At 40.1% G+C, this 24,641-nt stretch overlaps 2 protein-coding genes across 3 annotated transcripts in view; both read left to right on the top strand.

The window, feature by feature from the left end:
• Positions 1–7,692, top strand: part of mtmr14 (myotubularin related protein 14) — a 44,119-nt gene extending 36,427 nt beyond the window's left edge. Inside the window, exons 18-19 of one of the 2 annotated variants that reach the window (XM_021568544.3) lie at positions 2,838–3,002; positions 4,196–7,692. In XM_021568544.3, the coding sequence (XP_021424219.1) occupies positions 2,838–3,002; positions 4,196–4,376 (346 nt within the window). In that variant the 3' untranslated portion in view covers positions 4,377–7,692. The remainder of the gene's footprint in view (positions 1–2,837; positions 3,003–4,195) is intronic. The other variant, XM_021568545.3, reaches the window with a different exon arrangement.
• A 10,391-nt stretch (positions 7,693–18,083) lies between these two features.
• The window catches only part of LOC110493933 (copine-9), a 202,659-nt gene continuing 196,101 nt past the window's right edge, over positions 18,084–24,641 (top strand). Inside the window, exon 1 of the mRNA XM_090205168.1 lies at positions 18,084–18,483. Within this exon, the coding sequence (XP_090061294.1) occupies positions 18,407–18,483 (77 nt within the window). The 5' untranslated portion in view covers positions 18,084–18,406. The remainder of the gene's footprint in view (positions 18,484–24,641) is intronic.

Raw genomic sequence — 24,641 nt, forward strand, 5'->3', positions numbered from 1 at the left:
CAGACTGTTAAACAGCAATCACTCGTGGCTGCTGCCAAAACACCAACTCAACTCTAGCCACTTTAATGGAAAAGTCGCACTTTAAACAATGCCACTTTATATAATGTTTACATACCCTACATTACTCTTCTCATATGTATATAATGTACTCTATACCATCTACTGCATCTTGCCTATGCCATTTGGCCATCACTCATCCATATAGTTTAATATACATATTCCTATTAATTCCTTTACGTGTGTGTGTATATAAGGTAGTTGTTGTGGAATTGTTAGATTACTTGTTAGATATTACTGCATGGTCAGAACTAGAAGACACAAGCATTTCACTGCACTCTTTAACAACATCTGCTAACCATGTGTATGCGACAAATAAAATGTGTTTTTAGACAGAAAATGTAGTCTCTTTCAGAAGAACACTGAGATGTACTTATGTTAAGCCCTGATATGACTGTGATATGACTGTGGGCTACACTAATTAATTTAGCGGACAAGAATTGCTTCGAATTCCGTGGCATTATTTGTATTTTATACTATGAAGAATACAATTGAACATTGCTTAATAAAATATAAAAGTATATTTTCTCCAAACGATTTCAAAGAAAATGCGCACACGCGGCTATTCTGTGTTGAGCAGTTAACAAAGAAACAGGTCCTCCTTTTTGCTTAATTTATTTATGCAACTGTAGTTGTGAATCAAACATTGGATTATATGTTTTGATGTTTTATACATTCTAATGCTACATGATAGGACTCTAATGATGATTTGAAAAAAGTTTCAAGCTGCACACACTTCATCAGTCTCTCATTCACAATTTGGCAAGCACTTGATAATATTCTCACCAGACCTCGAACTTCCCAGGGGCATCCCTCTTGTGTGGCCGTAATGCTCCCTAAAAATCTGCATGCCTTTTGCTGAATAAAATAGGCTAATTATAATTCCCTTCTGCCAGCTGCTGTGCTCTGAAGCACCTCTCACTCACATGGCTCGCTCAGATGTAGCTAATACCCGTCACGTGATTGGTTCCTTCTCTCAGGTGTTTCAGCTAAGAAGTAGGCTACAAGGGAATGAGGATGGACACATCGGGTACGCAAGCATTCCTCTTATCGAATTCCTTGCCGCATATTGAAGATGTTAGATCTGTCCACATTTAGCTTTCTTATTGTCAGCCAACAACGAATAGCAAAAGCACTAGCCTATGTCAGTCTACTATCCCCCATAGTACAAAAGTTGACTTATTCTATTGGTCAATTTGTCCTTCTGTGCAAGAAATAAATATTCCAAACATATTCTGGGACAGTTGTGGGATGCGATAGATCCCAAATGAATACAACACGGCAGATTTTTTTCCCCTGCATTATAATCGCAGCAATGCACGCATGGCAGTATGCTATAAGTGCGACGGTTCCAAAATGCAACGAATTAGCGGGAAAACACTTATCGAAAATGACGGCAAATACTATTATGCATCTAGTACTTTATTATAAAGGTGCATTTTTATGGTGAAAAGGATCTTCCCCAAACTTGAAACTCACGTGCTGCGTATGTATGCTAGTTAGGCACTACACCCAATTTTAATAAGTTATTTGACCACTAGTTGTGATACAAACCTTATCAAAATATAGGCATGTGGGCTAGGATACATGAGGTGTGCGACTATGATTTGAAAAAAAAGAAGGTATGCCCTGTTTCTTGTCTTCCTGCACAAGCTGGACATCATTCACAAGTGAGGGGCTAATATTGTCACCAAATCAACTATTCTTAGTGTTGTCTTTACATATACTAAATAATATGTGTGAAATTAATTTTGATTACCCTTATCATGCACCTGTCTCGAAGGGGCATGGGGGGAAAAATACATGTACTCTACGCACTTAATATTCAAATGGAGGACGCTTTTCCCATGGTTCATTTTCATGCCAGGTAGGCTATACTCCTGTTGTAAAGTGAAGCAATGTGCTTAATATTAGGAAAGTTGCTAAATAAATATAGGTGGCCTATCCCATAAAGCTGATGGGATCCTCTTTTTAATAGAGGCCATCAACTCTGTTTTCTCACCTAATGGCATAGCCTATGGAAATGTTGGCTTATAGGCTCGCATGAAGTGTTTATTTAGATTTTCGATTACATTTGCATTGATGTCCGAGTGATTTTTAGAGGGACAATAGTGCTGAGTACTATGCAGGAAGCAAGTTTGGAAGGCTACTAATGACCAGCAGCAGCATCAGAGCTTGAAGAAGGCTAATTACCGTGACTAAACGGTCACATGGATTTTGACTGCCGTCATGACTCATGACTGCCGGTGTGGCGGTAATACAGTCACTGTAACAGTCCTGTGTGTGTCTCACTGGTTTATTAGTACAGCTCCTTACTCCAGAGCTCCTTGTTCGTTTGGTCAATTTGCATGACAATGGAAGGTGCGTTGGTGTTTTGGTAGTTGGTTCAAACTCCATTCATTGTCATTCCACTGACATTGGGGTATGCCGTATGTGTAATATCCATATGACGTTTCTGTGCTTGTTGACTTGCCTTGTTAATTCCCCCTGAGGGTATTATTCTAGTTCTGGATTGAATTGACGTGAGTGTTGTACCTTGACCGTTGACTTTTGCCACTGAGGTCGCGACACCGTGCCGTGAAGCCCCCCCCTCCCACTGACCTCAAAGCTCACGGCTGGATTCTCGCTCGTCTCACTTCTCCCAATTGAATTTCCTTATTTTTTTCCCCCCTCTCCTTTGGCTCTTTCACTTTCCTCTCTCTGTATTCGCTGCATTCCCTGCTCTCTCCATTCTCTTTTTCCACTCTTTCTCTCTCTGCATCTCCCTCTACTCTGGCCAGGCTGGCGGCGGAGTACGCCCAATCCGGCTCTTCCCTCTCCATGGACTACGGCAGCTGGCAGCTCGTGTCGGGCTGCGGCTCCATCCACGACCATGGACAGGTCGCCGCCGCCAACGACTCGCCCCTCCCCTTTAGCTTCCAGGACGAGGGGCCCAGCGGACGCATGTGAGTCTATGGGCTGCGTCACAAAATAGCACACAATCCCCTATGTAGTGCACTACTTTTGACCGGGGTTCGGTAGGCTGTGGGCTATGTAGGGAATAGGGTGCCATTTGGGACGCACACACGGATCGCATTCCGATTCTTGACCTTTCTCCTGGAAGTGTGCACTCGTTCACCCCCACCCCCCCCCCGTGCATTGGATTGGTGCAAGCATGGCTGGAGGGAGTTATCGCCATATTGCCCACACCAGTGTGTGTTCCTTTTAAATTCACGAGGGGGAATGTACGAGTACCCTTCGGCGTAGTGGTCGAGAATCGGACCCCTGCTACGCACACCTCTAACCCTCAGGAATATCTTTCTCTCTCTTTACCTCCTTCTCCGCCTTTATTCACCTCCTTTCTCTCCCCCATTCCTTTGTGGAAGAGGAGGCGGTGGCAGGGCTCAGTGGGTGGGGGCTGACGCCTCCTGTTGGGCTGGTCCACCATTGTGTGCGTGTGTGTCACACCTGCAGGGTTGGATAGAGTTGGTGTGTGTTTGAGTGACAAAACAGAGAGAGAGTCTGTTCTGGAGGATGTGTGCGTGGGTACCTGGTATGTGCAAGTGTAGACACACAGACACAAGTGTTTGGCAGGCTGTTTATGCAGTCTTCGTATATACACACCGATGGCCTGAGCTGTTGCTCTCTCTCTGTGTCTGTGCGCGCGTGTGTGTACTGTATCTTGGGAGACAATGGTACGGAATATTTGCTTCATCATTCTCTGTCCCCTGCGAACTGGAGGTTTAAGTACAACTGAAAGAGGGGAACGAGAGACTGAGTTCCTTCATCATTCATTTTTTTTCTTCTCCAGACTGCCTCTCTTCCCAGTGGGGGGACACCTTTCCATTTCCATTTTGATCTGGCTGCCAAATTGAGTGTGTCCCGAGAACAAGGCGGCATGGGCAAATTACATCTATCTTTCTTGATTTGAAGGGAAGGGAGAGGGGGAACAAAGGAGGAGGAATAGAGGAGGAAGTGTGCAGTCTGGGATTGCTCAGATTTAGAAGTACACTGTCCTTTCATAACTAATTGGTGGAGCCTCTTCTCTCGCCAGTTACCTGTCCTTTTTAATTTATTTTCATCTGGTCTTCCCTCTCCCGTCTCCTCTAACTTGTTTTTTTCCCCCTATCTCTCTTTCACTCCTCCCTCTCTCTCCCAGGTGCCCGTCCCCCTCGGAGCGTCAGGTTCGTCTGGAGGCGGTGAGGGAGGTGTTCCTTGCAGCCTACAGCTCCACCGTGGGGCTCAAGTCCAGCGCGCCCAGCCCCTCCGGCGCCATCACAGGCCTTCTGGAGCAGTTTGCCCGCGGCGTTGGCCTCCGGGGCACCAACAGCATCATCTGATCTAGGATTAGGTCACCCACTGCAAATGTGAAATCTGGGCCCGTAGTTATCGTATTCATAAAGCGTCTGAGTAGGAGTTCTGATCTAGGATCAGTTTTTCCTCTTCGATCAAAATGAATACAATCATATCGGCAGGCATGACCTGATTCTAGATCTAACCTCCTAGGCTCTTTGTGAATATGTTCCCCTCCCCCTCCTTCACCTCCCTTCCGCTTAACCCCGTCCTGTAACACCTTGTGGTTGAATTGCGATCCACGATCAGCGTTCATTTTGTCGGGGAAAGCCACATCCTGTTTCGTATGGTCTTTAATCAAATAAAAAGTGCAAATTTCACTACTCTATCCAGGTGCTGAAGCGTCTTTAAAAAAGCATTTTTATAGATATCTATCAAACCCAGATAAAATAAAAAAAAATCTCTTTCCATTTTTTTATTTTTTTTTATTCATGCCTTCCAACTTATTCTCTGGACTTTTTCCTTTTTTTGTTTGTTGCACATTTTTTGTCAATTCAGGGAGTGGTTCGGGGGGATAACAATGCCAGCCACAGTATCAAAAAGGGACAGCTGGCCATTGTATAAAAAAAAATGTGCAGCATGGTTTAGAACAACTTGTCATTTATCTTTGGTTGGTGCTAAGAACGTGGTCAGAGTACAAAGAACTTTTTACATGGACACCTTTTTTATGTGGAGTTCTTCCTTTTCTGTTTTTTAAAATAATTATTTGGGATTCAACGTGCTGATCGTCCTAAATGGAGGAGACCACCCTTCTCTTTTCTTCAGTGACAAAACTCGAAAGCTGCTATTCAGTGCTGAATCAAGCGGAAGCATAAACCATATCATTGTAGTGGATACTGTGGTTTACATACAAACAGCACTAGTCAAGTGTGTCAGGGCAACAGAACAACAGATGTTTCTTTTTATAACCTAATTCGGCGTAGAAAAGTCTGTCAAGCTGGATGTAGCTTTATTTTGTAGAATGTAATATGTTGAATCCTAAAACACCATCAGTGCAAACCTTTAGCTGATTTTTACAATTGGTTAATTATCTTGAATAATCAAACTTGTGGTCAGATAAGTCACTTATGTGCAGACTTAAAAGCAAAGATCAGTTTAGCATTGTCGCCATACAAAACATTTTTATACGGTTTTCCTATGTTTTAAATTGATTTAAACCGCACATACACACCATTTAGACCGGTCCCAGATCTGTTTGTGCTCTCTTACGGTAACCAATATGGGATCAAGCTACACCATCATTACTGGTGCTTAAGACCGCAAGCCAGGAGAAGTCAGTCCCATTGCTGGGCTGTGTTAGGTCTTTTAAGGTGCTTGTATTTGAGCCCACTTCTGACAGCTATTCATACGGTCAGTCACTTCATCTCAACTTTTGTCTCTCAGTTTTGTGACATGACGGCTCCAAGCCACACCGCTTTCGGTCTTTGTTATTGCTGTACGTAAGTTTATGGCCTCGTTCCAGGCTGACTACTTTGCAGTAGCCAGATCTCCCAACACATGGATAGGTGTTAAACATATTGACTTACTGCATGATCATCTCTAGCAATATGAAAGACATGGCACAGAACCATTGGTTGATGTGAGCAGTGCGACTGCAATATAAGCAGCCTGGAACACATCTCTTTCTGTGACTTAAGCGCTCTATTGCTGCATGAACAAGTGAACTTGGGGCCTACTTTGGATTAGTTAACTGCCACTGAACAATTGGCCTTTCAGATCACGTGGACAAGTCTTTGGCCACATTCCAGACCAACTACATCGCGGTTACCTGCCAGATCTCACAACGCCTGGATAGGTTTTTAACATACAGCTAACCGCATTATTTGATATAGCAATCTGATGGCCGTCTGCTAAGTTGGTTGATGCATGCAGCACGACTGCAATGTAGTCGGGCCTGGAACGCGACCACGGGGGAGGTAGCGATTATGCAGGAAAATGGCAGTGTTGTGGCGCCATTGCGTTGAAAGATTCATTTGAGGCAGCACTTACTGTGATTTGTTTAGCTTGTTTGCAACGCCAAATGGTTTTGACGGCTGCTGTACTGTACCTCAGGACCTTTTTTTGTGCCTTTTCAGCGGTAGCAGTGGAAGAGATTCACCCTTTTTTTTAATATTTTTTTTTTAACCTTTTTTCCAAAGTAATTTCTGTTTCTTATACATTTAAAGAGCTTGTTTTTTTAAATGCTTTGGGAGAATCCACAACTAAGAGCTAGCTACTACACTTTAACACATAGCATTGGTCAGTTGAAAGGCAAGCTAATGGCTTAATCCTTCAATCACTTGAATGCAAAATGATTTATATTTTTTCAGTCTTTGACCATAGACAAACATTGAACAATGGCAATTGATCATAATGTACAATATTGTTTCTGCAAAGTCTGTGAGATCTTTCTGTCAATCAGTTGGGTTTAAGGGGAGATGGGGTGAAGGTTCAGGAATATCGGTGTGAGAAGTTACCTTTTTTTTATAGAGTACTCTCGCTTGTCAATCAGTGTGCAGACTGATGTAGTATTGGGACATCTGGTTTTAACTCATTTGTACATTCTCTGTCTCACTGGATCTTCCAACAGTCTACTTTGTTGGAAGCTTACTTGGCGACTTTCTTTCACTTGTCCAATCCTTTGAAATCAAAGAAAGGAAACTACTTTGGGCCCTCCTCACCTTTCCTGAACATAACCCATCTGGAAGTATTTCAGAGACTATTTAGCAAAAACATTTGAACTACATCGCATCCTGTTATCAAACTTCGATGTGATTTACCACACCAGAGAAATGATTGAAAACCGGCATGTCCATGGTAGGATACATTGGTGACACTTGGGTCTATTCCTAGGTCCCTGTTTGTAGGCAAAAGGCCCAGAGCCCCTAGACAATTTGCAGTTGACACATTCCTTTCAGTTCACACTTTTCACTGGGTACATTATTTACCTTTAGGATTACGCAAGCACCTCACGTGATTGTTCAACTCATCCATGTTTTTGCATGTAATTTCCCCCAACTAATTGAAACTAGTGGAATATACAGTACATGGATACATTTTTCCTAAATTAACCTTCATTTTTAGTATGATTATTTTCTTTTGATTTTACAGAAATGCTGCATAGCACTCATCTTCCTTTATTGACGTGTCAATCTCTTTACACAGACATCTTCGAGTCGAGTCATTTTTAAGTCATTTTATCTTGTTTTTTGTTTTAAATTGCTCTTAATTCTCGCCAGAGAGAGAATCGGCTACATTGAGAAAGGTGAATTGATATGCAGGTGGTTATTATGAATAAAGAAAAACAAAATGTATGTACAATCATTTCTACCCTGAATCATTGGTCTTATATTTTAGGCTTTATACGTGTTGACTTCCTTCATTAATCTGATGACTTATTTTTTTTTACCTGATTAAATTAATCAGGTAACAATTAACTCATTAGGATTTGGGGCACCACAGAAGAAATAGCTTGGAGTTACCATTTCCAGAATTAAACTCTTAAGGTACATGTTTACAGTGCCTTGCAAAAGTATTCATCCCCATTGTCATTTGTCCTATTTTGTTACATTACAACCTGTAATTTTTAAATGGATTTGGATTTCATGTAATGGACATAAACAAAATAGTCAATTGGGGAAGTGAAACTTAAAATAACTTTCTAAAATTTACAAAATGGAAAAGTGGTGCGTGCTTTTGTATTCTTTCCCTTTGAAGCCCCTAAAAAAGATTTGGTGCAACCAATTACCTTCAGAACTCTCACAATTACTTAGATTGCACACAGGTGGACTTAAGTGCCACATGAGAGAGATCATAGATCATATATATATATATATATATATATATATATATATATATGAGATCTAAGTTCTGTTCTGAAAGGCCTGCAGCACCATTAAGCAAGGGGCACCATGAAGACCAAGGAGCTCTCCAAACAGGTCAGGGACAAAATTGTGGAGAAGTACAGATCAGGGTTGGGTTATAAAAAATATTGAAAACTTTGTACATCCCACAGAGCACCATTAAAAACATTATTAAAAAATTTAAAGAATATGGCACTACAATAAACCTGCCAAGAGAGGGCCGCCCATCAAAACCAGGCAAGGAGGGCATTAAGCAGAGAGGCAACAAAGAGCCCAAAGATAACCCTGAAGGAGCTGCAAAGCTCCACAGCGGAGATTGGAGTATCTGTCCATAGGACCACTTTAAGCCACACTCCACAGAGCTGGGCTTTACAGAAGAGTGGCCAGAAAAAAAGACATTGCTTAAAAATAAAAAAAATAAGCAAACACATTTGGTGTTTGCCAAAATGCATGTGGGAGCCTCCCCAAACATATGGAAGAATGTACTCTGGCTTTTTGGCCATCAAGAAAAATGCTGTGTCTGGCGCAAACCCAACACCTCCACTCACCCTGAGAACATGAAGCATGGTGGTGGCAGCATCATGCTGTGGGGATGTTTTTCATCGGCAGGGACTGGGAAACTGGTCAGAATTGATGGCGCTAAATACAGGGAAATTCTTGAGGGGAAACCTGTTTCAGTCTTCCAGAGATTTGAGACTGGGATAGAGGTTTACTTTCCAGCAGGACAATGACCCTAAGCATACTGCTAAAGTAACACTGGAGTGGTTTAAAGGAAAACATTTAAATGTCTTGGAATGGCCTAGTCAAAGCCCAGACCTCAATCTAATTGAGAATCTGTGGTAGGACTTAAATATTGCTATACACCAGCGGAACCCATCCAACTTGAAGGAGCTGGAGCATTTTTGCCTTGGAGAAAAGGCAAAAATCCCAGTGGCTTGATTTGCCAAGCTTATAGAGACATACTCCAAGAGACTTGCAGCTGTAATTGCTGGAAAAGGTGGCTCTTCAAATTATTGACTTGGGGGGGGGGGGGGGGTGAATAGTTAAGCACACTCAAGCTTTCAGTTTTTGTGTCTTATTTCTTGTTTATTTCACAATAAAAAATATTTTGCATCGTCAAAGTAGTAGGCAAAGTGGTAGGCATAAAATGATACAAACCCCCCAAAAATCCATTTTAATTCCAGGTTGTAAGGCAACAAAATATGAAAAATGCCAAGGGGGGAATAATTTCGCAAGCCACTGTATCTATTTTATCGAAGGACAGTCATCTTATTAATCATTACCTCTTATCATATGCATCATTCTGAACATCGTATACTCCTTGCATCTGCAAAAACCCCAGCCTTGATCATTATTCAGTACTACACAAATTGGGTTAATTATTTATTTACGAGCTAACAAAAAAATAACAGAATACACACACTTAATACAAGAGACAAAAGGTCCCTGGTGGACTCACACAATATGACATTTTACCCAACGACATGGAGAGAGAAAAAGGCACACTTATCGTCGAGACATTTCAGAATTATTCTCAGTAACGTTAATCATATACATTACCAGTCAAAAGTTTCAGAACATCTACTCATTCAAGGGTTTTATTTATTTTGTACTATTTTCTACATGTAGAATATTACCGAAGACATCAAAACTATGAAATAACACATATGTAGTAACCAAAAAGGTGTTAAACAAATCTAAATATATTTTATATTTGAGATTCTTCAAATAGCCACCCTTTGCCTTGATCACAGCATATTTCATCAAGGATCTCTCTGAACTTTGCTCTGTTCATTTTTGCCTCAATCCTGACTAGTCTCCCAGTCCCTGCCGCTGAAAAACATCCCCACAGGATGAATCTGCCACCACCATGCTTCACCATAGGGATGGGTGCCAGGTTTTCTCCAGGCGTGACACTGGGCATTCAGTCCAAAGAGTTCAATTTGGTTTATCATCGTCTGAGAGTCTTAAGGTGCCTTTTGGCAAACTCCAAGTGGGCTGTTATGTTCTTTTTTACTGAGGAGTGGCTTCCGTCTGGCCACTCTACCATAAAGGCCTGCTTGGTGGAGTGCTGCATATATGTTTGTCCTTCTGGAAGGTTCTCCCATCTCCACAGAGGAACTCTGGAGCTCTGTCAGAGTGACTATCTTGCTCTTGGTCAACTCCCTGACCAAGGTGCTTTGCCCCCGATTGCTCAGTTTGGCTGGGTGGCCAGCTCTTGGAAGAGTCTTGGTGGTTCCAAACATCTTCCATTTAAGAATTGGGGACCTTCAATGCTGCAGAAATGTTGTGGTACCCTTCGCTAGATCTGTGCCTCGACACAATCCTGTCTCAGAGCTCTAATTCCTTCGACCTCATGGCTTGGTTTTTTCTCTGACATGCACTGTCAACTGTGGGACCTCAAATAGACAAGTCTGTGGCTTTTGAAATCATATCCAATCAATTGAATTTCCCACAGATGGACTCCAATCAATTTGTAGAAACATCTCAAGGATGATAAATGGAGACAGGATGCACCTGAGCTAAATTTCGAGTCTCATAGCAAAGGGTCTAATAATTATGTACTTTTTAATACATTTGCAAACATTTCTAAAAACCTGTATTCACTTTGTCATTATGAAGTAATGTGTGTAGATTGCTGTGGATTTTTTTATTATTCATCCATTTTAGAATAAAGCTGTAACGTAACAAAATTTGGCAAAGTCAAGGGGTCTGAATACTTTCTGAAGGCACTGTATGTGTGCGTGTATATGAATGGGAATGTGAGGGAGGGGGAATATGAATATTTGCAGGAGGGCGGGAGAGAATGGGTATGTTAATGCATAGGGTATAGGTTGTATGTGAATGGATGAGTATATTGACGTATGGATGGCTCAATAATCCATGCTTTCTGGGAATTCTATAATGTCCGTAAATTGTGGGTGGAGCTAGAAAGTTGGCTGTCCGAAGTATTACAATGTAAACTTAATTTTAATCCGTCTGCATATTTCAAGAAATGGCATATGGGGGTGTAGTGATATACCCAATTGGCTGAACGATTCTCTTCTCATCACACATCTTGAAAAAATGTATACCATAAAACGTGGAAATCAATCAATCCGCCATCATTAACACAAATTGATACAATTTCAGGCCAAGTGGCAAACAATAATGCAGGCACTCGAGATGGGGGTGTGAGCTTGTGGGTCTGGGCAGATGAGATGTATTCATTGTTTGTGTGCATCTGTAAATTGTTGTTCGTTTGTATAAGATTGTATATGGTGTGAAAAAAAGGATTGGTGTAAGGGTGTATGAGAGGGAGGGTGGGAAAGATGGCAGGTTAGGACAAGCTTGGTTTGGGTGGGCAGGGATGTTCGCCGCCCTCATGACATGTCTGCAAACATTTTTTATCTGGTTCTTCAATGATAGATCGGAACAGACAAGGTTATTGTTGTTTCTTTACAAGGCCAACAAAATCCAACTTATTACATGGAATGTGCACGGGTTCCATGATGGGGGAAAAAAGCATAAGGTACTTGAACATTTAAAGAGATTGTCAGCGGATATAGTTTTCCTGCAAGAGTTACACTTAAAATAATGTTAAATGTTATATTTAAAGAGGAGCTGGGTTGGAGAGGCCTATACTGCCACCTACTGTAGTAACAGCAGAGGTTTGCATCCTGATAAATAAGAAGACACTCTTCTCCCATATATCCCAGCACACTGACCAAGAAGGTTGTTTTCTAATGTTGAATTATATATTACATGGAGAAAAATACACATTGATTTCATTGTATATCCCCTCAGTGGCAAATCTGGTGTTTTTACATAGAATTCAAGCTATAATCGAAGATGATTTTGAAAGAGAAGGATACAAATGTTTTAATTAGAAACAACAACGCTATTAATAACAATTTAAAAAACTTAGATTAAAATCTATTTAAATCAGAATTAAACATTTGGACTGATCCTACAGCTTTCTTAAACTTAATAACCCTTAAGCAAATATAAGCAGACAAAAAATGATCACAAAAAAAATGTAGCACCCAAAAATAAATATTTGACACTGTTAAAGCATTTGCGTAGAGAAAGGTACCAGGTATGGATGGCTTTCCCAAAATAATTTTATTGACATTCTGAGACAAGAAGCACTCCTATTTACTCAAATAACAACAAACATGTCAATCAATTCAGTGCTTCAGAGGTCCATGTATCAAACAGTTACTTCAGTTTTAAAACCAGGAAAATATGGAGAGTCCCCTGCAGAATACCCCTGCATAAATGTAATAAATTGTGATAATAAAATAACAAAACTCATAAGCAACAGAATGGCAAAAGTCTTACCAGACTTGATACATATTAATCAAACAGGGTTTATTAAAAATAGACACAAACAAATACAAGAACATGTTTCAGTATAATACAATATGCTAAAAAACAAGATGTAGATTTATCAATAATGGCTGTTGATGCTGAAAGAGCAAGCTTTTGACCATCTTGAATGGCCTTTTCTATTCAAAACTTTGTAAGCCTTCAACTTTCCAGCTAAAATTTTGCATTTCATAAAAATATAGAAATATCCTAATGAAAAAATATACACAAATAATAGATTATCTGATGAAATTGCTTTGGAAAGGGGCACAAGACAGGGATGTCCTCTCTCTCCCCTCCTGTTTGCATTGGCATTTGAACCCCTTGCAGAAATAATTTGACAGGATCCAAACTTAACAGGTATGGGTGTTGATGAACATGAATATCTACAGATATACCTGACTAATATTGAAAACTCAATGCCCCCTTTTTAAAAATATTTTCTGAATATTCTAAAACCTAAGGATATAAAAGTAAAGTGGAAAAAATAAATGAAATGGCAATAGGAAATTACCCCACTGAAGATATTTTTTAAATAAAGTATACTCGGTCATAACAGATCTTATATGGGCAAATAAAATGCATATAATTAAATTATAAGTTTTACATCTCCCTAAGTCTGAGGGTTGTTTAACCCTTCAGACATGGAATTGCTTTTACTTGCACTAAAGAGGAACAATGGGTACATATTGAAGATGCCCATGCACATCCCCAGAATCTTTGCACATGTCTGTTTTCAAAAGATAAAGCGAAGAACATTAACAACTTCTTAGTTAAGAACACCATGACAATATAACCAGTATCACACCCTAAAAACACAACCCCATGGAACAATCCTTGGATCTCTTTTCAAAATGAACCGATAAATTGGTCCACATGGAAAACTAAAGGCATAGAAACCATAAATTACTTTGTAATAGGAAATACAATTATTTCCATGACAATTAAAAAGCCATTTGAACTGACCAATGTAGACATTTTCAAATAGACGCAGCTTACATTTTCTATCTGAAATCTTTAAGACATAGCAATATTGAGGGAATACTATTCGAGTCAGAAAATGATGTTCATATGATCTGACAATCTCTTAGAAAACAATATAAACAATTGGAACCAAGACTTAAGAATAACTGATATAGGCCCAAGATGGAGGGAGTGTTGGTACATAACTGACTAAATTACAGTTAACGTAAATGTATGCTAAACTAATGTATAGAATGTATTATACAAGTGACAAAATTTACAAATTCTACAGCACAATGGCAGAGTCATGTCTTAAGTGTAAAATGAACAGTGACTCAATAATTCATGCCTTCTGGGAGTGCTATAAAGTCGAAAAGTTATGGGCACAGTTAGAAAGTTGTCTGTCAGAAGTTTTACAATGTAAATGTACTTTTAATCTGTCTAATTTGTTTTAACATATATCCGTCTATTTGCATATTTGAAGACATGGCATATGAGGGTGCAGTGAGATACTCAATGGGTTGGACCATACTTTTCTTATGAATCATTTTGGAAAACCTTTTTCTTAGCTGGAAATCAAATGATCCTCCATATTTAAGACATTGAATGGATCAAATGCATTATTATTTAAATATTGAAAATGTGTGGGCGACAGAAAAACTGAATAGTGCAATTTGAGGTATGGCATAGTTTTACAAGCACTGGAGATGGATGAGGTGGTAACATGTGATGTCATTGATATTTGTGTTCATCTGTCTGTTGTATATTGTCTGTATATATTTATTGTTTTAAATTCTATAAAGTTTTTTTTTTTTGCCCAACCGGGTGTTTCTCTTGAGATAAATCAAATCATTCACAAGAGAAAACAAGTCGAGAACTATATGGGGTGCTGGGCTGAAGGGTGTTAGGCAAATATTCAACCTAGTTCAGCTCAGAAACGTGTTAATTAACTACAATGAGCATAATCCATTAAGCCTGATTTTCCATCCCAGACAGAGAAGGAAACACTTTCATGCCTGCTATGCTAGGTTTGATACAGACAGACGCATATACCGCATGAGAGAGGAATATACACAACGCAACAAAGAGAGGATGGAGACAATTCATTAAAGTATGCTACTTTAAATAACTATTACAATTATTTTGTCAGACAGCTCTACTACATATAGGATGACTAACAGTACAGTATAGTGAGCATATATATATATATATATATATATATATATATATATATATATATATACAGTATATATATATAGATATATATACACACACATTTGTCTGGCTGGCTGCCGCCGCCTGAGCAGAGAGGAGATGATGACTTTAAAGAATGAAATTATTTTATGTTGATGTCCACCCAATGTGGACTTGACAGAGAATCACTTTAATGTCATTATTTCATAATGCATTTAATGTAAACATTTAAAAATAAAAAATCTCGAAACCGAAAATCGAAAACCAAGATGGTTTTGGCAAATGTGCTCTAGCCAACAGCTTGCAGATACAGTGCTAGATTATGTTAATTTGTCAAAGGCAGCCAAGCATCGATCATTATGTCACCAGAATAAGACTCTTAATATTTATTGAAAGGAGCATCAAGCTCATCATAAACAGCAAGTAGCAGCAGTGTAAAAACAAAGGCGGGGGGGGGGGGGGGGGGGTCAATTTAAATAGTAGAAGTTGTTAAGGAGCCTTTTGGACCAAGACTTGGCGCGCCGTTATGGCTTGCCGTTTTGTAATAGAAAGAACAGTCTATGACTTGGGTGACTGGAGTCTTCGACAATTTTTGGGGACTTCTTCTTACACCGCCTATTACATAGTTCCTGGATGGCAGGAAGCTTGGCCCCAGTGATGTACTGGGCCGTATGCACTACCCCCTGTAGCGCCTTACGGTCGGATGCATATCAGGCGGTGATGCAAGCGGTCAGGATGCTCTCTATGGTGCAGCTGTAGAACTTTTTGAGGATCTGGGGACCCATGCCAAATCTTTTCAGTCTCCTGAGGGGGAAAATTTGTTGTCATACCCTCTTCATGACTGTTACACTTATAAAGTTTAGAAATGTTTGTGAATGTTTGGTATGGTGTGGCTATTATAGAGCTTTAGCTACTGCAGGGCTATGATAAGAACGCAGTGCGCCCCGTCGCACCAACTGACTCCGACAGTTGAACTTGAGGTGAGGAAGTCAGTTTCAGGCCTACCAGAGTTAACGAATTAGCCTCCTTCTGTATGTCTATATCTGTATAGCCTACACGGTAACCATCTGCCATAAATAAATGCATGTCGGTGTAATAGCATACCACCGGCATATCTCTATTTCTCTCTCTGGGGTTAGACATAAGCTTCTCTTCCTTAATATAGGCTATATAAACACTACATGGTATGTGGGCACATGCTCATCGAACATCTCATTCCAAAAGTATAGGCATTAATATGGAGCTGGTCACACCTTTGCTGCTATAACAGCCGACACTCTTCTGTGAAGGCTTTCCACTAGATGTTGGAACATTGCTGTGGGGACTTGCTTCCATTCAGCCAATTCATCCATTCATTCCAATTCATCCCAAAGGTGTTTGATGGGGTTAAGGTCAGGGCTCTGTGCAGGTCAGTCAAGTTCTTCCACACCGATCTTGACAAACCATTTTTGTATGGACTTTACTTTGTGCGCAGGGGCATTGTAATGCTGAAACAGGAAAGTACCTTCCCCAAACTGTTGCTGCAAACTTGGAAGCACAGAATCGTCTAGAATGTCATTGTATGCTTTAGCATTAAGATTTCGCTTCACTGGAACTAAGGGGCCTAGCCCGAACCATGAAAAACTGCCCCAGAATGTTATTCCTCCTCCGCCAAACTTTGCAGTTGGCACTATGCATTGGGGGAGGTAGCATTCTCCTGCTCCAGGGTCCAATGGCGGCGAGCTTTACACCACTCCAGCCAAAGCTTGGCATTGCGCTTGGTGATCTTGTGCTTGTGTGTGGCTGCCCGGCCATGGAAATCCATTTCATGAAGCTCCCGACGAACAGTTCTTATGCTGCTGTTGCTTCAAGAGGCAATTTGGAACACAGTAGTGAGTGTTGCAACCCGAGGACAGACGATTCTTACGTGCTTCAGCACTCTGCGGTCCTGTTCTGTGGGCTTGTGTGGCCTACCAACTCGTGACTGAGCCGTTGTTGCTCCTAGATGTTTCCACTTCACACTAAAAGCACTTACAGTTGACCGGGACAGCTCTAGCATGGCAGAAATTTGACGAACTGACTTTTTCGAAAGGTGGCATCCTATGACGGTGCGGTGCCACGTTGAAAGTCATTGAGCTCTTCAGTACTGGCCATTCCACTGCCAATGTATTCCCAAACCTGCATCCTTTTTTTGCAATAAGGTACTGAAGTAAAACTGCCCAAAAATTGGTGAAGTAATTAACTTTATGTCCTGAATACAAAGCGTTGTGGTTGGGGAAAATCCATGACTTAGTACCACTCTTCATATTTTCAAGCATGGTGTTGGCTGCATCGTGTTACGGGTATGCTATTCATTGGCAATGACTAGGGAATTTTTTTATGATTAAAATAAATGGAATAGAGCTAAGCACAGTCAAAATCCTGGAGGAAAACCTGGTTCAGTCTGCTTTCCAACAGACACTAGGAGACAAAATCACCTTTCAACAGGACAATAATCTATAACACAAGGCCAAATATACATATAGTTGCTTACAAATGTGACATTGGATATTCCAGAGTGGCTGAGTTACCGTTCTGACTTAATTCGGCTTGAAAATCTATGGCAAGACTTGAAAATTGCTGTCATGCAGCTCAATTAAAAAAAAAAAAAAATGGGCAAATATTGTACAATCCAGGTGTGCAAAGCTCTAAGAGACTTAACCAGAAAGACTCACAACTGTAATCGCTGCCAAAGGTGATTCTGACATGACATAACACTCAGGGGTGTGGATTCCTATGTAAATTAGATATTTCTGTATTTAATATTCAATACATATGCAAAAACAAGTTTTCACTATGGGGTATGTGTGTAGATGGGTGAAAAATACTGAATCAATTTTGAATTCAGGCTGAAACAACAAAATGTGGAATAAGTCAATGGGGTATTAATACTTTCTGAAGGCTCTGTATGTGTGCTGTGCATGTATGTACTGTAATAGAATATAGGCTATGTATGTGAAATGTGTATGTAGGCTATGTGTATGTATTTGTATGTATTTATTTTTCTGGATTTTCTTGGCATTTCACTGTCTATCTAGGGACAAGCACTGATAATTAGCGCAAGCTAATGTGTTATGGTGCAATGCATTTTACTGTTGTAAATGTATCATTGGTATTGCAGCTCTCCCTACCCAAATGATATGATCATAATATAATTCATTATATGCAATTGTACTTCTAATCCTATTTGATCTTTTTTTTTAAAAACTACAGTACACAGTTGAGCTGCATAGACCACACACTCCAAATGCATTTGAACTTGAAATCCAACATTCTGCTTGCAGCAACTTCCCGAAAGTCTCTGCCTCCACCTGCTGATGGATAAGTAAAAGTACGGAGCGAAGGACCTCTATATGTGCACTCTCTCGCTCTCTAGCTTTCGCTCTCTCCTCGATGAATGAAATCCACCATCGCCACACCTCCAAGCAAGGACTGTCTCGAGCGCTGCCACTTGTCTCAACCACAGGTATGCGCCTCTCACTCAACTCTGCGAAGACGTTAGTCAACAAATGCCGATACTTGGTGCTTTTATCAAAAAAATTCCCATGTGAATGAATGGAACATATTTTCAAACAAGATATCGCTCAAGAGTATTTGCTGAACATAGCTGAGAAGTTCACATTTGTGAATAACTGATTTAAAGCCTGACCATGGCGACAATTGGAGATTTCGACCCGCTCAACTCAACGGTACCTGCGACCAAGATTGAAGTTACCGTCTCGTGCAGGTAAGATACTCATAACGTATCCAATAGTGTCATTATTGAAAGAAAATGTTATATATAAACTGTTGATAATGTTGTATAATGATAGATTATCACCTGGAATGAGTGCTGTAGCCTACATCTTAATTTGTATGGAGCCATTTGCGTTTCAATATATGTGCGCATAATTTGTGTAGGTTACCTCAACAAGACTATCTTCAAACATATGTAGGCTAACGGTCGTGATTTCAAACCATATTGGTTTAATAAGTGTATTTACATCTCTGTGCAAAACTCTGACTTTTGTAAGGAATTTGCATTAACAGTGGGTGAAGAGCTACGTGGGGGTGCAGCAGCATAACGGTATTTATTCTGAGTGATTTTGAGAGCCCCAACGCACGCAACTCACACAGATCACATGGATAGGCTATAGATATTAATACGCCGCTGTCCACTACATACAGTACACAGCGCAAGAGCACGGTTGGACAGGTTCTTCCCACTGGGCATAGACATAATGTCAACAACGCCTTGTTTTGTTTTACATTTGGTTGAGTAATTTTCAACTAATGTGAAGTCAACGTGAAATAAAAAAAACATTTCACCATGTCGTTGGATTTAGGTTCAAAGTTGGGTGGAAAAAAAACATGAAATTCCCTTATTTTGATTACTTTTTGCAAATCCAAACAATTTTCCACATTGATTCAATGTCATCACATTTCATTTTTGTTGTTGAAATTACATGGAAACAACGTTGAATCAACCAGATTTTGCTCAGTGGGTTATGACATTAATTCAAATGAGCTAGAGAGGGTGTGTGAGAGGTAGGTGTGGGTGCTTACATTTATTCAGGTGTGCCGTGCGCACTTCTCTATCACTTATTTTCGCAGTGAGAAGAATTGCTTAGGTAGGATACCACTGGAATCAAGATTCTGTTGATTCTTAGTGTATGACCGGGCAAATACAAGTATAGACTCTACACAGCCTACTTGTCGTATATAGCCTATTGAGCACTTAGTGCTCCTTGGTGCTTATTTAGTGGACTCTTCCACCACTCTTGTCTACTTGAAAAATGTAAGTATGCGGCATATAAAATAGGCCAAATGTAAAAAAAAAAAAAAAAAAATGCTGGGTCAATAATGACCCAACTTGGGTAATTTCTGTAACCCAGCACTGGGTTATTTTGACCCAGCATGGTTGGGTTACTTGATTTGCCCCAAAATGTGGTTAGTTTGACCCAGCAGTGGGTTGCTTTTTCTCTTTTGCTGGGCAATTGTTATCCATGTATTTTTGACCGAGCAGTGGGTTATTACTTACTTTATTGCTGGGTTATTTTTTTCTACCTTCTCTCTATTACAAAATCCATTCATTTTCTAAAGGTACAAATACTTCTAACAATAACAACCAATGTTACAACGTCACTACACAGTCTATTAAATTCTTAAAATGAAATATGGCTAATCATGATAAATTGTAGATACAATACAAAATATTTATTTTCAGATATTAATTTCAGCTACAAAATGAAGTCATGCAAAAGATAAACAAATAAGGAACACACAATTAAAAACAACTTTAGAAGCACAATCCATAATTTGAAAATCACAGCAGCCCTACCAATTAAAGCCGAGGAAAGGGGCTGAAGAAAAGTAAACACTTTACCCTCCGCCAACCCCTACCAGGTATCAATTTTCAATAGGAATTTATGTAAAACAACAACGAAACAAAGTCTTCTGCTCCAGTGTCTGGCCTTTCTGCCCTTACAGTAACGAGAGTATTTGTAATTAGTTACTTCCCACCTCTGATTTAAAGTATTCCGTATGAAATAATATTCAATATTCTAAATGTATTCTCATCAATGCTTGGGCGGGCAGTCATCTTTCCAACTCGTTACACTGGGGTTGGGAAAAACACTCTCAGGATCATGTCGTCTTTAGTATCTGGGGGACAAAGACATAACAAGCTTTTAGGGGACAGCCAAAACGCATAAACGTGGATGAACATTTGAGACACTACTTTAATTTCAATATGTAGCTGCCTGCACTCTACACTGGGGGTGGGAGAAACACTCAAGGACCATGTCGTCTTTAGTATCTGGGGACAAAGACATAACAAGCTTTTAGGGGACAGCCAAAATGGATAAACGTGGATGAACATTTCAGAAACGACTTTCACTTTAATACTACCTGCATTCGGTACGCTTGGGGTGGGAGAAGCACTCTCAGGGCCATTCAGCCTCTAGTATCTGAGCAGTGGGGAGACATAACATTAACACAGTTTAAGTAGTGTCAAAATGGATAGCTTCAATTTGAGACAATCATTTCATTTCAATATAACGTTAAAGTAACTGTCTGTATCCAGACTGAGACTAGCTAACATAAACTCACGTAAACTCGTACATCGCCTTGGTCCGTACAATTGCCCTTATTTTAGTGCCCCAAAAACGTAATACTTCCAGATCAACTGTAATGTCAATACCATTGTAAAGCACAATTTCTCCCCTTTCCAACAGAATCAATTACATGACCTAAACACTGCCCATTTCTGCATAATTCAAGCAAGTAATGAGCCCCGTCGGGTCTTTTCTTAAATGGCGGGTGGGGAAGCGAAACTAGGAGAGATGTTGTGTGGGAAAATTGCTTTTTTTCACTCGATCTGTCCAACTTATCACCTTATCACCTCTAAAATGTAAATAAAACACCATAAAGAGTTTATATAATGTGTCATTACATACCTATTTGAAGGTTAGTGTCAAATTTGAATCGGGTTTTTAGGGAGGTGCTAAAGTCATCTTAGAAGTAAACAGCGGCTTTGAGAATGATGATCGCATGCAATGATGATGCAAAAAATGACTAGGTATCCCCCCCTTACCCCCATCACTGTCAATTTCTTGTTTTTAAAGGATGAGAGAAGTGCTACACCTGGTGGAGAGAGAATGTAAGACAGAAATAGTTGCTTTATTCGTGCTGTACGTTACGACATGACATGCCACGATGTAACGGAGGGTCTGTTTTTTTCAACTTTTCTCCAATACTATAGAGCCATTACCATGTCGATCAACACTTGAATAGAAACCTAGTTCACGCCCCCGATTTTGAAGTCAACACAGTCGCTACAGTCCCATTAGTTTTCTTTGTAGCATTGTTTGAATGTTGTGGTTGCGCACATTCGTACGGAACGGGGTGAGTTTACGTTAGCCAGCTAACACAGAAACAAACAGAATAAATGTACCACCATATAAACATCAGTTATAAGCTTGCCAACTAGCAACAACCATGTTAAATGTACCCGGAGACAGGGAATATGCCTAGCTAGCTTCATAAAATCTATATCTACCGCATGCACGCTAGCTTGAGATTTAGCTAGCATTAGCCAGCTAAGTTAGCAAATGCTAGCTAAATCTCAAGCTAGCGTGCATGCGGTTATTTGTTAGCTAGCTAGCTTGCTAGATAAGATTAGCTAAAATTGTCAATGACTGAGATAATTACATATTATGATAACTAGGTCTATTTAACCTGAATGGATAATTAGTAATGTAGGCTAGCTAGCTTTTTACTCACCGCCTTGCCCATTTGTCCATCAAAAAGTAATTCCACTCAGCCCAGGCTGCACTGTCTGGTAGACTTGCTGCACAGCTGCAACGATCCTCATTCATGAGCTTGACGGATCACTTTGATCTTCTGGATTTGGCGGGAGAATTAACCCACCCACTCAGCCAAATCTCAATAACCCAGCATTAACAACCCAACCTTTTTAAAGAAAACAACCCAACGGTCATCCAAACAACCCATATTTTTTTTGTGTAGACGTGAAAATAAATTAATTATGTTGCTTTCATTATTTATATCTATATTTTTCCCTTTAGATGTTGGTTGAATCACAATTCCCCTGATAAACTAGGCTAAACATACATTTGAATACAATCCCCTTGATAAAAGTAGAGTATAACATGCAGCTCATGACATCTGTTCAGCGACAGTTGAAAAGAGTTTTAAAAAGTGTAGATCAGCTACAGATATTAGTTGAAAGAAATAGCATACAAAGGCCATTTTCTTTGAACGAGCATGTTTGGGTGGCAAATGTAAAGAAGTTGGCGAGTTTAGCATTTTCAGCCTACCTTGTACCAGTGAACAGATAGGGCTGGTCTAGAGAGGGGTGAGGGGTGATGAGGGGGGTTTGTCTTCATTCCCTGACACTGACAGAATGGGGTTGGGTGAATTCCCCCATGAAACACTCACTCCATGGCAACTGGGCATCAGAGTGTACATGAGAGTGTAGAAACCCACAGGGTTGCTGCTCTGTCTTGACAGCAAAACACATTAATAATCAAAACAAAAATGCAAGTCCATATATGGTCATAGCAGCACTCTAAGATCTATTGGTGAGCCAATCAAGACAGCCCTAGCCTATCAACAGAGCGTGACAGATAACAAACAAGGATTGGGTATTATGTCAAATGTAAAGTAGACTTATTATTAGGTAACCTTTAGAAAACCTTATCTGTGCTTATTTATATGTTCTAACTTTGTACTTGTAAATTATGTCACACACAACAAAATCAATCACAATTATACAACAAGCCTACGTTTCTCAGTTTTGATCCCATTGAGCCTACATGGAGAGAGATTATTTTCTCTTTTCAGTTCAGTTACTCTTGGTGTCCTACAGCAGGACGGCTTGTGTTCTCCCTTCATCAAAAACAGGTGTCTGTCAGCCTACCAGATGTTGAATGATGTCTATCCACCTCGGAGTCTGAACTCGGTCTGATCTGAGAACACATTGCAACATAAAATAGGACTGGCTCTTCCACCAATTTCTTTCATCACTCTAGTTTGAAAAATAGATGTCAGCTTGATGACCCTCAAAAGCAGACTAAACATTTGATTCTTGAAAGATGCGTGGCATCTAGATTTTTTTGATTATGACAGCTTCGACATCAAAGGTAGGCAAACATTTAACATGGGGTACGATTGTTGAACTCAGCTCATGAGGCATTTCTAAGTTATATTCTCCAAGAATCAATGGCTATATATATTATTGATTTATAGCCATTATATATTATATATAATTGATTTAAAAGTCAACAAATACTAAAAATGTATCTAAATGTTGACCCAAAGTGTTTGAGATCCCAGCGACTGTGGGACACATGTTTTGGTCATGCCAATCTTTGAGGGGCTTCTGGGACCCCATTTTTTAGGCATTCTCACATATGTGTAATACAATTGTTAGCTCCAACCGGTTCACTGCCATTTTTGGGGTACTTCCCCTAGACCAGAATGCTACCACGCGTTGATGTCATCTCTGCCTCTGGAGAAGGTTAGGTACACTCCGCATGGGTCCCGACAAAAGATTGACTTAACCTGGTCTCCATTAATTCAATGCGTGGAGAGCCTGTCTTTTACCTGGTGTAACTTGCGTATGTTGGTAAGCAGTCATGTCTGTTCTAGTGGCCATATATTGTGCTGATAAGATTCAACTATAATTATGATACTGATTGTTTTTATTGAACTTTTCCTATTGTTTTTGTTTCTGTTACTGTTTTTTTCTGTCCTATTTAATTTAATTTAATTTAATTGACTTTTCTATGACATCCTTGTATGATGCCTTGGTGGGTGAATTGGAGGGAGGGATTGGAGGGAGGGACGAATGGGAGGGAGGGATGGATGGGGGAATGAGGGTTGGGTTGTACTGTTCTCATATCTGAAAATAATAAAGTACAATAATGGTTGTACCAATCCCAGATTGCCCCTTTAAACATCCTGGCCTCTGTACACTGCTGTCTTGGATAAGCTTGCTGTCCTACTGATAAGCGTTCTATAGAGTTCATGCTTATGTTCCCTCCATTTCTCTCTCTCCCTCTCCATCCTCGAGGCAATCCCTATTCCCCCAAACTCTCCCTTTCTCTCTTTCCGAGCTTCCCTCTGCATCTTCTTACTCTCTCTGTCTCCTTCTTTCTATTCCCCTTCTCTCTTTTCTTCAAGGTTTAACCCACTGATGTCTCACATGTTTCCTTCAGTAGTATCGCTTCGAGCCATTGCAGGGAGGGAACCAAATGAATTTAAATGGATTACTCTACCCATTCAGACTAAGACGCATGACACACATTGTTAGAGAGAGTAGGAGAGGGAAAGATAGCATGGAAAGAGCAGGGATACGGATACCAGAGAGACCCTGTGTGT

This window comes from Oncorhynchus mykiss, chromosome 17 (assembly GCF_057628025.1).
Source record: "Oncorhynchus mykiss isolate SJ-2025 chromosome 17, ASM5762802v1, whole genome shotgun sequence".
NCBI lineage: Eukaryota > Metazoa > Chordata > Actinopteri > Salmoniformes > Salmonidae > Oncorhynchus > Oncorhynchus mykiss.